Source organism: Palaemon carinicauda, chromosome 22 (genome assembly GCF_036898095.1).
Source record: "Palaemon carinicauda isolate YSFRI2023 chromosome 22, ASM3689809v2, whole genome shotgun sequence".
Classification (NCBI taxonomy): domain Eukaryota; kingdom Metazoa; phylum Arthropoda; class Malacostraca; order Decapoda; family Palaemonidae; genus Palaemon; species Palaemon carinicauda.
The window spans coordinates 5,775,074-5,790,073 of record NC_090746.1 but is presented as its reverse complement, the minus strand read 5'-3'; the positions used below and the strand labels follow the sequence as shown (position 1 = coordinate 5,790,073).

Genomic DNA, 15,000 nt, shown 5'->3' with positions numbered 1-15,000 from the left:
GTCTTTTTATAGTTTATTTATGACATATTTGTTTTTGATGTTAATAGTTTACATATGACATGTCTGTTTTGACGTTGTTACTTATTTTAGAATGATTTATTGTTAATTTGTTCTCTTCATTTATTTATTTCCTTATTTCCTTTCCTCACTGGGCTATTTTCCCTGTTGGAGCCCCTGGGCTTGTAGCATCTTGCTTTTCCAACTGGGGTTGTAGCTTGGATAGTAATAATAATAATAATAATAATAATATTATATGGCCAAGGCCTCCAGTAGGGAAAAATAGACCAGTGGGGAAAGGAAATAAGGAAATAAATAAACTTGTAACAAGAGGAGTAATGAACAATGAAAATAGATTATTTCAAGAACAGTAACATTAAATTAGATTTTTCATATATATATATACACAATAAAAACTTGAAAAAACAAGGGGAAAAGAAATAATACAGAATAGTGTGCTCGATTAAGAGAACTCTACCCTAGACAGTGAAAGACTATGATACAGAGGCTATGGCATTACCCAAGACTAGAGAACAATGGTTTGATTTTGGAGTGTCCTTCTTTTATAAGAGCTGCTTACCATAGCTAAAGAGTCTCTTCTACCCTTACCAAGAGGAAAGTAACCACTGAACAATTATAGTGTAGTAGTTAACCTCTTGAGCGAAGAAGAATTGTTTGGTAATCTCCGTGTTGTCAAGTGTATGAGGACAGGAGAATACGTAAATTATAGGCCAGACTATTAGGTGTATGTGTAGGCAAAGGGAAAGTGAACCGTAACCAGAGATAGGGAGCCAACGTAGTAGAGCAAGAGATACGTTATGTGCTGTTTTGTGGTATTTTATGCAAAAACTTAAAATAAAAATCTCAATCTGTTGGAGCATAAACGAAAAATAAATGGAAGATAGAAAAAGTAGGTAATTAACAATTTTGTAATTACATTTGGGGTTACATTTGTAAATTCATTATAATTGGTGCCACTACTCATCTTGACTCTTCCATTAATGCTAAGAGGAATGACTTTGTAGAGAGTGCAAGGTCGTAAATAATATAAGTAATATACTATAAATGATATGAAATAGAAAATAGTTAAGTTTGGGCTCTAACCTACCTGCTATATTCACTTAAATCCATTTAAAGTTATTCTTCAAGAATCCAAGATCATCAATGAACTTTGCGCCGAAGTTATTTCATTAATAAAACGAGAAAGTGCTAGATGTTTTATGAATAATATACCATTACGATTTCTTCCCTTATCACACTGTATATTTTCTTTGATTCTTTCGATCTTACCTTGTGCTTCAGCAATAGTTCTTCAGGGTCGTGTGCCTCACTATCATCACTACTGCTACTGCAACTACTACTGCTATTGGTACGACCGCTGCCCTTACGATGTTTTCGAAGTTTGGGGTTCCGTATGCGGTTCCGTCTCCGACCACGGCCAGGAGAGTCATTTCTCCTCTGGGTTGGACACTTCTCACTGTCTGAGGCACTATCCTGACTGGTGCTACTTCTACTACGTCTTCTACGAGCATCACGATTTGGGCTATTGAGCTTTTCCTTTCGTCTACTTCTGTCGTGCGAAGTTTCCTTGCGTTCATCACTATGACTCCTGCTTCGGCTTCTACTGCTACTGCTACTATGACTACGATTTCTGCTTCGTCTATGTTTACGTCTTGGTTCAGATTTACTGCCATCACTATGGCTTCTGCTACTGCTACTGCTACGGCTCCTGCTTTTGCTGCTATTACGACCTTTTCTATGTGTATTTTTAGGGCTCTTGCTGTGACTGCTACTTCTACTGCTACTGTGACTCCGTTGTCTATCTTCATTTCTCCCACTAGGGCTTCTACTAGTTTTCCTGCTCTTGTTTCTACTGCTACTCCTACTATTACTGCTACTGCTACGACTTCGCATTTTATCTTTTCCTTCATACCTTGGAATATCCTTACTATCATCTTGGCTGCTGTTGCTACTGCTCCTACCTTTCCTGCTTTTACGTTTAGAACCTGATTTATCTTTGGAACTACGTCTTTCTCCATTCCTGCTTTTGTGACTGCTGTTACTGCTGCTGCTACTACTAGAGCTTCGATCACGTTTATCTTTGCTCTTTCTTCCACAGTCGACTTCATCTCCAGCATGGTCCATTAGTTCTGTCTTAGATTTGTTGATCAAATTCTCCAAGTCTTCGATCTCAGCCAGACAGTTTCGAACTTTCAAGTTGTCGTCTAAGAGTTGATCTCGTTTCAGAATGTTTTCTTGGAGGTCTGACCAACTTTCTTTGAGAATTTCTACACGATTTTGTATCTGTTTAAATGAAATTAGCGATAAACTTATTTACTCAAGACACTGAACAAAATATTTGGGGTCAAGATGACAATTTGAATCATTGTTAAATTAACAGTTACTGTTCACCTGAACTTTTTGCTTGTGCTGGCCATTGATAGAAAAGAAGTTACAAATAGCATTGAAATAAATCAAAGTTTCCCTTTTCTAGTATTTATGTTAAAATAGAAAATAATAGATTATTTAACAGCAATACAAATAATCTACTTAGAAAAAAAATATTGATTCATAAATGTGTATTTACAAATAACTTTAGAAATAAACCAGTTTCTCTTCTTCAGCCTTGATGTTAAAATAAGAAAAATAGATTATTTATCAACAATACAAATAACCTATTAAGGAAAAAATTGATTCATGGTTCAGTTGTATTGAAATTTTGAATGGCCTCATTTTTCAAATGAAGAAAATAAAAAGAATATATTAATTCATGTTTCAGTCTTTTTGAAATTTTGATTGGCTTAATTTTTCAAATGAATATATATATATATATATATATATATATATATATATATATATATATATATATATATATATATATATATATATATATATGATTCATGGTTCAATTGTTCTGAAATTTTGAATGGCTTAATTTTTCAAATGAAGCAAACAAAAGAAAAATATATTGATTCATGGTCCAGTTGTTCTGAAATTTCAAATGGCCTAATTTTTCAAATGAAGCAAATAAAAAAAAATATGTATTGATTAATGATTCAGTTTTATTGAAATGGGCTAATTTTTCAAATGACGCAAATAAAAAAAAACATATTGATTCCTATTTCAGTTGTATTGAAATTTCAAATGGCCTAATTTTTCAAATGACGCAAATAAAAAAAAATATATTAATTCATGCTTCAGTTTTTCTGAGATTTTGAATGGCCTATTTTTATCAAATGACAAAAAATAAAAATATATATATATTTGTTGATATTTTAGTTGTTTTGAAATTTCGAATGGCCTAATTTTTCAAATGACCCAAATAAAAGAATTTATATATGTATATATATATATATATATATATACAGTATATATATATATATATATATATATATATATATATATATATATATATATATATATATATATATACAAAAATAGATGGTTTAGTTCTGCGTTTCATTTGAAAAAATTAGGCAATTTGAAATGTAAAAAAACCTGAAACATGAATCAATATATATATATATATATATATATATATATATATATATTGATTCATATTTCAGTTGTTTTGAAATTTTTGATTGCCTAATTTTTTTCAAATGAAACGCAGAACTAAACCATCTATTTTTGATGGCGCCTATCATCATATACTTACTTCCAGCACATGAGAGTTATTTTCCTCAATGATTCTCTTTCCCCTCTCGAGAATTTCATTAAATTTTAATTGGTGATGCTCTACATCAGATCTAAATTTCCGGTGCTTTGCCATCATCAATCGTGCCCCGGATAGGTCAGTCGCAATTTCCTGTGCGTGGAAAATATTCAAGTTATTGATGAGACACAGGTTATTAGGCTAAGTTAATTAGTTTAGTTTTATCATAATGGAGGTTAGGAGGTATATTATTATTATTATCATTATTATTATTATTATTATTATTATTATTATTATTATTATTGTTGTTGTTGTTATTATTATTATTATTATTATTATTATTATTATTTTATTATTATAATTATTTTATTATTATTATTATTTTACTATTATTATGATTATTTTATTATTATTATTATTATTATTATTATTATTATTATTATTATCATTATTATTATTATTATTGTTATTATTATTACGAGTTAAGCTACAATGTTAGTTGGAAAAGGAGGATGCTATAATCCCAAAGGCTCCAACAGGGAAAAATAGCTCAGTCAGGAAAGGAAATAAGGAAATAAATTAACTATAGGAGAAGTAATAATTAATTAAAATAAAATATAAGAACAGTAACAACATTAAAACAGATCTTTCATATGTAAGCTATGAAAAGTTTTATGTCATGCTTTTCCAACTAAGGTTGTAGGATAGCTAGTAATAATAAAATTAGTAATAATTACCAAAATCGAACGCTCACCTTCGATGAAGCTATGCGATCGTATTCCGAAAGAAGCTGCAACTCCAAATCCGTTTCGTAAATAAACTTGAAACCCTTCAGAGAATCTTCTAAACTGAGACGTCGATGGCTAGCCAGTGCCTTAAAAGATAGGGTATATAAAGTTAGATTTATATTTTTTCTAGTTTTATAAACAAAGGTTACAATGAAATCATCTTTAGCATACTAGCCAGTTAAAAATTTAAAAATGCAACTGTTATCTGAAGTAGCAATGTGTCCTATTGCAATACAAAATAATTTGATGCAAAATGTATAATATCAGTATGAATAATGAATAAATTTTTGAAAGCATAGTATTACTTTTGTATTAATAAAGAAAAGCATACCTTTATTTCATCAAACTTTGCTTTCGACATCAACGATGAAGCATGTATGTTATCAGCATCAAAGTGTCCCTCCTGGATCATGTTCTCAGCAGTTTCATTTAATTCTCTCATGATTTTTTCTAAGTTTGCCAAATCTCTCTCTAGATTCTGGTGCTTATTCAGAACAATAATAGCACAACGTAGGTCATGTGCGACTTCGGATCCTTTGAGGACCCTCTCAATGGCATTGACTTTCTTCATGACCTCTTCCATTTTTTCATTGAAGATGCACTCTTCTTCTGCTTGCTTAAGCTTAATTCCTTTCTCCTTGACGCTCGTGCACAGTCCTTTCCATTTATCATCTAATTCAGTTACTATCACGACGATATTTTCCATGTGGTAATGTTTCTTTTGAATAAGTCCTTCTGCAATTTTCTTCAGGTACTGGAAGCGACTCTCATTTGACCTGACCTCACTCTCCAAAACTTGGTGTGCCTGAAGCTTCCTCTTGATGGAAACCAGGCTTCTGTAGGATTCATCTTGAGAGATTTCCTTCTTGTCTGATATCCAGTCTTCAAATTCAAGAACATCAGCTTTGAATTTCTGATAAGCCACCGAATCAACAAGGATCTCTTTTCTCGCCTTGCTGAGATCAATGATCACTGCTCGACGTTCACAAAGCTGGGAAAGATATTTGGGACTCGAGGTGATCAAAAACATTTCGAGTAAATGGAAGAAGCTAAACAAAATATTCTTTTAAGTTAGTTGCAATTTAGTTCGACACTGAAAGCACGCACATACTTTGTCTTCATATCATAATAAAAGATATTAATATGAAAATTTAAATTATGAATGATCATTGTATAGAAATTGGTCAGCGTAGATAATACTAGATGCTTATTTCCAAGTAAACTATAACCATTACAAATAAAAATTTTTTTTTTTTTTCTAAATTCAAAACTGAAATCCAGAAGTAAAAAGGTAGATAAATAGTATTTAAAAATGATGACAACAATACTGATGAACCTTTTTTTTACATGCAAATAAGACTATCCTATTTTTTATATATATAAAAAAGGATTATAAATGAAGATGAAATGACATAGAACAGCTTTACAATGTACAATAGGTGCTGCTTATTCAAACGCTTGATATCAAACATCACAACATACCTGATCCTTCCGTTGTGTAATCAGGATGGTTTCTGGGTGGTTGGAATGAATGAGTTTTTCAGCTGAGCGAATGAACTTTTCCAGCCTCTCTGCTCGAGCAGATAAAACATTCTCAAATTCCTTGTGGCGTTTCAACAATAGTTCTGCTTCATCCAAGGTATCCTGAGACAAAATGAGAAGCCAGTCAATTGTGAAAACTAATATTCTGAGATGGTGAAGGATGATATGGAGAGAAGAGGTTTGGTGGAAGGGGATGCCTTTGAAGCCAAGCTTGAGAGAACAGAGATGAGAATGCTGAGGTGGATTATGGTATTATCACTGTTTGGAATATTAGAAAATGATTGAATAAGAAGAATGGCAGGCGTAGTAAAGATTACAGAGATGATAAGAGTGTCACGATTGAGATGGTGTGGGCACGAGTTGAGAACGGATGGTGGGGAGGGAGTGAGGACGGCTTGGGAGGAACCTGTGAGGGGAAGAAGATCAAGAGGGAGACAGAGAATTAGATGGCGAGATAAGGTGAAGGATGATATAGAGAGAAGAGGTTTGGTGGAAGAGGATGCCTTTGATAGAAGATAATGGAGAGGGCGCATCAGGCAACCGACCCCTTAATGTAGGGATAACGGTGGGGAAGAAGAAGGAGAATATTCTGATGATCTATAGTAATGTTTGACTGAAATATCAACAATTCCTGGAATATGACTTTTGGATCTTGATCTAAGGTATATACACTTACTCAAGCATTATGCAAACGATTACACACACACACACACACACACACACATATATATATATACTTATATATATACAGTATATATATATATATATATATATATATGTATATATATAAAATATTTATATAATATCTATATTTATATTTATCGAAGGAAACTGTTTTTCAAAATTGGACATGAATCGTGGTATAACAATGAAACAATGTCCAACAGATTTTGTAGATTTGAGAACAAAGCCCTTAGAAGAATATTGGGAGCTAAATGGAAGGACAGGATTCGAAATTTAACTATAAAAGAGATTACTCGAGTGCCACATATGGATGAGATCATGGTAAGGGGTAGATGGAGATGGTTTGGGTATGCTCTTCGCACTCCGCAAGGGAGATTAGTCCACCAAACTTTCAACTGGGCTCAACAAGGCACTAGAAGAGTCGGAAGACCCAGGCCTACATGGCTGAAATCTATGAAGCGTGAAGTAGGAGATGATGAATGGAAAATTATAGATTTAAAAGCTCAAGATGGAGACGACTGGCGAAATCTAACCCAGGCCATTTGCGTCAATAGGCGTAGCAGAAGATGAGGATGATAACTAGAGAGTCAATACTATAAAATTCCAATGGGGCACTAAGAAATACAATACATACAGTGTTTTTCAATCATATTGTTTTATCTGAAATATTTATCACGAAATGGTTCCAAAAATGAAGAATAGAATACTCACACCAAGATCAGCTGTTCTGAGGACGGTTTCATAAGACCGTGTTGCAACGTCGATGTATTCCGCCTCCCTGACGAAATAAGAAAGCTCAACCGTTTGTTGCAGCAGTATGAGTTTTACCTCCCAAGTCCTTTGAATCTCTCCTGTCTCCCTTTCGAGTTCTTTAAGCTGTTGGGAGAAAGAATTTCTTCAAAACTTTGCCTCTCATTTAGTTACACTTTCTTCAAAGTTTGTAAACCTTCAATCTTCATTTCAGATACATGTTTGTGAGAGTATGAATAAAAGTAGGTACTGGTCTTTTAAATGTTAGATTACTTTTTTTTCACTTTTTAGGAATTAGAACACAATCTTTTCATTCAGGGCCTACTAAATACAGAGATGGGTGGCCTTGTAAATTATTATTATTATTATTATTATTATTATTATTATTATTATTACTTGCTAAGCTACAACCGTAGTTGGAAAAGTAGGGTGATATAAGCCCAGGGCTCCAACAGGGAAAATAGCCCAGTGAGGAAAGGCAACAAGAAAAAATGAAATATCTCAAGAAGAGTAACATTAAAATAAATATCTTATATAAACTATAAAAGCTTTAACAAAACAAGAGGAAGAGAAATAAGATGGCATACTGAGCCCGAGTTTAACCTTAAGCAAGAGAACGCTAACCCAAAACAGTGGAAGACCATGGTACTACAGACACCACATTGATTCCAGGTGAAATGAGCTCCACCCCCTGATGACGTCATAGCCAAACATATGGTTTCCTGTGTTAACAGCGATCACAACCCAAGACCTGAGAACAATGGTTTGATTTTGGAGTGTCCTCTTAGAAGAGCTGCTTACTATAGCTAAAGAGTCTCGTCTACCCTTACCAAGAGGAAAGTGGCCACTGAACAATTAAAGTGCAGTAATTAATTCCTAAAGAGAAGAAGAATTGTTTGGTAATCTCAGTGTTGTCAGGTGTATGAGGACAGAGGAGAACATGTACAGAATAGGCCAGACTATTTGGTGTGTGTGTAAGCAAAGGGAAATTGAACCATAATCAGAGAGAAGGATCCAATGTAGTACTGTCTGGCCAGTCAAAAAACCCAATAACATTTTAGCGGTAGTGTCTCAGGATAAATAAGTGATTTAATAGGAACCTATATCTATGATAGCTTCATTTAAAGGTAAAGGTGGCTGGTTTCAGTTCCAGTTTCATCATAATAGATGCTCACCAGAAAGTCAGTTGGGCAAGCCCAACCCTCCACTGTGGTGCCCAACCACAGCAGTGGCCCCCCAGTAAATAGCTTAAACTCTCATGCCCGGGTTGGAATTAATCTGCTGCCATGCGAATGCTTGCCGAACACGTTACCACTGTACTAGCCAGGGGGCTAGTATAGGAGTAGAGATGGAAACTCACCTTCTCCCTAATGCTTTGTCTGCTTGGATACTTCTTTACAAACGTTTCTCCGAGTTTTTGTAGATCATTGGCTTCTTTTTGAAGAACCTCTATATCATGGGTCAACTCCTGGTGGGCTTCCATTTGACATTTCGCTGTTGTAACATCCTCTCCAGTAATCTTCGAGTTTAGACTCAGTCTGATCCCACTTAAGAGGCAATTCACATTCTACAACAAAGAAAAGTGGTTAAGGGTGAGCTTCCGGTGAATACAGATGAATCGGCTTCTGACAAACAAGGAAATAATGAAGACTGGAAATGACCTGTGCCTAGGTTCATATTTTGTCTGTTCATGCAAGTAATTTGTGAAATTTCAATAATGTTTCTCTGGGAAAAGTGCCTGTATTGTTGAGTTAAGAATGTTTCCATGTTGTTTAACAGGCTTACATATTAAAAAAGGCTGAGTGATGGCATTTTCTGAGGTAAATAAATTGTACCAAACGTTAACAGTCAATACTCTTAGAAATCATATACAATGATTACTGATAATTGAGAAATGAGAATAGTGCCCACTTGTGATTTTACAAATAATCAGTGTTAAGAATGATTAGCAAAACTTCTTGATAATTCTGCTTTACCTTTTCCATGTTCCAATAATGAATCAAAACCACGGCTTCTTCTAAAGCATCTTTTTGTTTTTGAAGTTTGTCGTTAAAATCTTTCCAGTAAGTCTGCAGCTCTTGTTGACGTTTGATTATGACCTTTGAATCATTTGGGTATGAGATTTTGACCGATTCAGCCATTAGATTCATTCGTCCTAACTGCAAAAAGCATAACAAAAAGTCATAAATACATTCGGTATCAAATAACAAAGTAAAGGTAATACATGATGAATATACACATATGTGACTTCAGTAACCATTTCAAAAGACACTATAGACATCAAATTGATTCCGGGCGAAATGAGCTCCACCCCCTGATGACGTCGTAGCCAAACATGTGGTCTCCTGCGTTAACAGCGATCACAACACATGCTCTCAAAGTGATTATCAGTTAGCATAGCTTGAAATTTGTAAAGGATTTTAAGGTAGTATAGTTTGAAATTTTTAAGGTATTTTAAGTTAGTTTGAAATTTGATAGGAATAGGAATTTTAAGTTAGTATAATATGAAATTTGATAGGGGATGTACTGTGACCGCTGCTAACGTGGGAGACAACGTGATTGGCTATGACACCATTAGGGGGTGTGGCTTATTTCGCGCAGAATCTTTGCAGCGACTATAAACCCTTTGAGATAACGGTTCCGTATGAATTTATAAAACATTACAAATGCCAAGTTCTTGACAAGTAGGTTTATGTATCCTATTATTTTTACTGACAGCAAAGAGAAAGTTTTGGAAATAAAACGTAGAAGTTTCGAAAAAATGGTCGGGTAAAATAGTTGTACTTATGCTTTAAAGAAAATCCTTAAGAAAAAATAACAAGTAAACCAGATATATATTTTCAATAAATTGAGACTTTGTTTCTAAACTTCCATTATTTTATGGAGAATATTCTTGTAAGATACTGAAAATTTACAGTAAATAATTTTTACCTTTTTATTAGAAAGTTTATGCAAATGACCTTTATTGGGAAAATTTTCATTATCTTAGATTTGTAAAACATAAGTTTGAAGGCTGAGTGCATAAACACTAACCTTCTCTTTAATAGGTCCAAGTTCACTCTCCATTTGATCAAGGCTTCGTTGTTGAAGGTGCACAGTATCGAGATCATTGGAAATCCGTACATTGTTTAGTTTTGCTATTTTCCTTTCCACCCAGTCTACAATTTCATCGCAGCTATGCAGAAAATCGTTGACAGTAGCTGCTGCTTGCAAACTGTGCTCTTTCTGTTGCTTGAGACGGTTCAGAAGAGTCCATTGTTCATAGAGTTGAGCCTTGCGATGCTTAATCTTATCCACTTGACTACTCTCTGATGCTATGAATTCTTGAACGCTTTTGTCTATCACAACAAGTCTCGCTCCTGCATGTTTCAAGTCCTCTACGACTTTTTCGTAACGCCTCTTCTCGATTTCCATGTCCCCTGAAGTTTCTGCTGTCAGAAGGCATTCTCTGTCTTTTAGCCACTCCTCGAAGTCATCACATTCTTCGAGAAACTTGTAAACTTTGAAAGATTCTTGGAGGTATGATTGCTGCTTCTGAGAATACTCATAAAGTTGTCGATAAAGTGAATTGATTGACTGCAGGTATTTTGTGATAGCTTCTTTATTCTCAAAGTTGAACTTCTTATCTGTATATGAGAGAGAGAGAGAGAGAGAGAGAGAGAGAGAGAGAGAGAGAGAGAGAGAGAGAGAGAGAGAGAGAGATAAAATTTAAAACCATATTTCTTACATAAAGGATATAAATTCAGCTACATTCAGCTGAACTTAATTGTTTGAAATGCATAGTGTATATACACCAAAAGCCTTAACAATAACAATGATGATAATAGCTCATTAGCAGGAGAACTTGCTAACAATGGCAAGCCTATTGCTTCATGATATAATTTCTGAAGAAAACAGTATGGAATTGTACGTGAGTTCTGCAAGGTTGATAGTAATTTCAAATTAAAATCAAAAGCCCTTTCTCGTCAAATATGTGTTGCATTAAATTTGCTTTATAGCATTACAAAATGCAATTTGAATGATAAACAATACATTTGTTTTCCAACTCTTACTTTTCGATTTCGATTTTACTGCTTTGCCTTTGGATGAGGTTTCGCTTTCATCAGAAGATGAATCTGAAGAGCTTGAACTGGAGGAACTAGATGAACTTGATGAGCTTGAAGTTCGCTTGACTTCAACCTTTGGTGCCTAAAATGATACACAAAGGATATAGAAACCTCTTCAATTGTTGTATCAAAATGGCTATACAGATGAAGATTGAGTCTTTAAATAATGGACAGTATTGCCACGGTAAGGACTGATCATCACTCAAACAGAATTAGAATATTTTCACGAATGTAAACCTTACATTTTTATCGGTATAAAATGAAAATAGAACAAGTAGATATATACATTATGAAAATTGATCTAAATTCCAAATCTGATCATTGCAGGAGGAAATCTAAACAGCAAGCTTTTTACTCCTTACTTCACCTATCCATCACTTATAATTTAGAACAGAATTGGCATTTCACACTTCTAGACCTGCTAAGGATAGGAAGATAACTCTGCTAATGATAACAACCAAGTAACCAATGAAGAAACCAAAAGAATGAATAGAAGAACTATAGTCACCGCAAATATTCCGGGTGAAATAAGCGCCACCCCTTGATGACGTCATAGCCAATCACGTTGTCCCCAACGTTAACACTGACTATTGTTAACGTGGGAGAAAACATGATTGGCTAAGACGTCATCAGGGGGTTGGGCTTAATTCGCCCAGAATCTCTGCGGCGACTATAGTAGACACAGCGGTATAAGTAAAACTTATTTTCTTAACATAATCTGCATTCCGCATGAATATGGCTATGATCAGCCCATTGACAACTAGCTATCAATAAATGCTGCTAGCCAACTGATACAGTATTAAAGTATTACAGTATTAGGGTCAGACGATTGACGTTTGTAACAGTGAACGTACAATGAGAATAAGTTCATCTCAATTATCATTTTGAGTTAATTGGTACAATCACACATAAATCTCTATTGTGAATGACTCATTATCGCAATACGATATTCAGTTACCTATATGCGCGACTAGTTTTCAGTTCTGTAAATTATTCTATTTTATTTTGATACTTTTTATCTACGTTTGATAGTTTTTTTCATTCCCTTGTCTTTTCACTATTGCTCTTTTAACGTTCGTTTCATTTCTTTTTTAGATAATCTAGTAGTCTAGCTGATAGCAAAGAACTGTTTAAACCTAGAAATAGTATTATTATTATTATTATTATTATTATTATTATTATTATTATTATTATTATTATTATTATTATTGTTGTTGTTGTTGTTGTTGTTACTTGCTAAGCTACAATCCTAGTTGAACTGCAGGATGCTATAAGGCCAATGGCTCCAGCAAGGAAAAATAGCGCAGTGAGGAAAGGTAATAAGGAAATAAACTACAAGAGAAGTTTAAGAACAATAGCAACATTAAAATAAATCCTTCATATATAAACTATAAAAACTTCAAATAACAATAAGAAGAGAAATAAGATAGAATAGTGTGCCCGAGTTTACCCTCTACCCCAAGACAGTGAAAGACTGTGGTAAACAGGCTATGGCACTACCCAAGACTAGAGAACAAAGGTTTGATTTTGGACTGACCTCCTAGAAGAGCTGCTTACTATAGCTAAAGAGTCTTCTACCCTTACCAAGAGGAAAGTATCTGTTAATTTCCTCAATACCCTTTTCCCGAATCTTGAACTTTTTTTTATTCTAAATTAATGTCTGTAAAGCAAAGTTAAAATTGATAAGAAAGATATGTTCTCTTTGAAGGATATAAACATCTAAGTTCAGCTACCACGTACCTCTGATGAAATTATCTCTATGAGCTTTTTGCTGAGAGCGTTCAAATTCTTTATTTCTCCTTCGTAGACTTTGATCTCTTCATGGACCTTAGCATGTTCCTGGAGGTCTTTTTTGTCAGGCAGGAAGAAGTCCTTCCTTTCAGTTCTAGACTGACATGCCATCATTACTTCATTGATCCAAGATTCGCATTCACTGGCAGCTGTGTAGAACTGAAAGAAAATGGATTTATATTAATCACGTTTTGACTGTATAGTTGTTCCCATCGAAATGTTTTTCACACATGAGAACAATAATAATGTACAATTTTGATGGGTTTGAAAATAAAATATTTTTTTCACAACTATTGTGTGTTTTAAGTTTAATAATACTCACAGAAGTCGTAAGATATTTCGTTTCCAAATACTTTTTCCTTTCGACTACACACTGCTCCAAAACCAACCAGTTCTGTTTAAGCTTCGTGCCAAGGTGGACCAATCTCTGAGCTCCCTTTACATTAGACTTTGACTGTTTGCTAGACGACTTGATGAGCATTTCTATCCTCGCCCATCGGATTCGCATCTCTTCTTCCACCACCTTAAATAAACGTGGATTTAATTGTCTCATGCTATGTGAAATGTAGATATCAAAAAAAAAAAAAAAAAAAAAAAAAAAAAAAAAAAAAAAAAAAAAAAAAAAATCAATAACTTTCTTACTTTCTAATAGTAATCTTACCATTGTCAGATAATTTACCTCCTATCATAAAGAATGATTAGCTCTATTATATGCTCTCCCATTTTTACACAATATCATATTTTAACCTAGAAATATAAAAATGGATCAACATGCTTCAAAATAGTCAAACCTGGTTTCTTTGTCGGAGTGATGCAACTGACATTTTGCTCTCCTCTGTAACATCAGCGTTGTATAACAACAGCTGATCCTCTACCCATATCCTTTCTTCCACAATGTCATACTCAAGCTGGAAGACTCCCTTGGCCTCCTCCAACAACGTCCGCCTCCTCGTGGTGAGATGAAGAAGCATCTGATAACTCTCCTTCAATTCCTTGACCTTTTTCTGCAAGGTGGAAATGTCTATTCGACAGGACTTTGAGAGACTTTCTTCCTGGATGCTGATTTCCTCTAACAGCTCTCCTAAGATTTGGATCCTGGATTCCAGTATTGAATGCTTTTTCAAATGCTCCTCCACGGAGAGTAAGTGGTCTCCTGTACTGCTGGAATTGACATTGACCTGGAAAATATCAAAGACGCAAAAACTCTAGGATTATGCATCTTTGCAATGCAGTCAAAAGAATGTTTTTAAGCTTCCACTTTAGAAACGGACTTCATATAATATGGTGCAAATATAATTATTCTCGCCAAAAAAAAATTATGCACTACATATACAGTACATAAACACACAAACACTCATATGCATATACGCACACGCAAAACACATGCTTATACACACATAAACACACACATGCATATATGCACATACAAACACACACGCATATACGCACATATACACACATGCATATACGTACACACAACAAAACGCATACGTATGCGCACATACACACACACACACACACATATATATATATATATATATATATATATATATATATATATATATATATATATATATACTGAATATATATATATATATATATATATATATATATATATATATATATATATATATATACTGTATATGTATGTAGGGTTCTGTACGCACTTATTTATTACCTTTTCCTC

At 34.0% G+C, this 15,000-nt stretch overlaps 1 protein-coding gene across 1 annotated transcript in view; it reads right to left on the bottom strand.

The window, feature by feature from the left end:
* LOC137616303 (spectrin beta chain-like) overlaps positions 1 to 15,000 on the bottom strand; it is a 39,035-nt gene that overhangs the window by 22,910 nt on the left and 1,125 nt on the right. The window contains exons 2-15 of the mRNA XM_068345948.1: positions 14,992 to 15,000; positions 14,105 to 14,491; positions 13,636 to 13,836; positions 13,263 to 13,472; positions 11,469 to 11,604; positions 10,450 to 11,042; positions 9,393 to 9,575; positions 8,777 to 8,983; positions 7,378 to 7,542; positions 5,923 to 6,084; positions 4,772 to 5,431; positions 4,407 to 4,526; positions 3,656 to 3,805; positions 1,288 to 2,301 (exon numbers count right to left, since the gene is read on the bottom strand). The exon at positions 14,992 to 15,000 is cut by the window's right edge and continues 213 nt beyond it. Of these exons, the coding sequence (XP_068202049.1) occupies positions 1,288 to 2,301; positions 3,656 to 3,805; positions 4,407 to 4,526; positions 4,772 to 5,431; positions 5,923 to 6,084; positions 7,378 to 7,542; positions 8,777 to 8,983; positions 9,393 to 9,575; positions 10,450 to 11,042; positions 11,469 to 11,604; positions 13,263 to 13,472; positions 13,636 to 13,836; positions 14,105 to 14,491; positions 14,992 to 15,000 (4,197 nt within the window). The remainder of the gene's footprint in view (positions 1 to 1,287; positions 2,302 to 3,655; positions 3,806 to 4,406; positions 4,527 to 4,771; positions 5,432 to 5,922; positions 6,085 to 7,377; positions 7,543 to 8,776; positions 8,984 to 9,392; positions 9,576 to 10,449; positions 11,043 to 11,468; positions 11,605 to 13,262; positions 13,473 to 13,635; positions 13,837 to 14,104; positions 14,492 to 14,991) is intronic.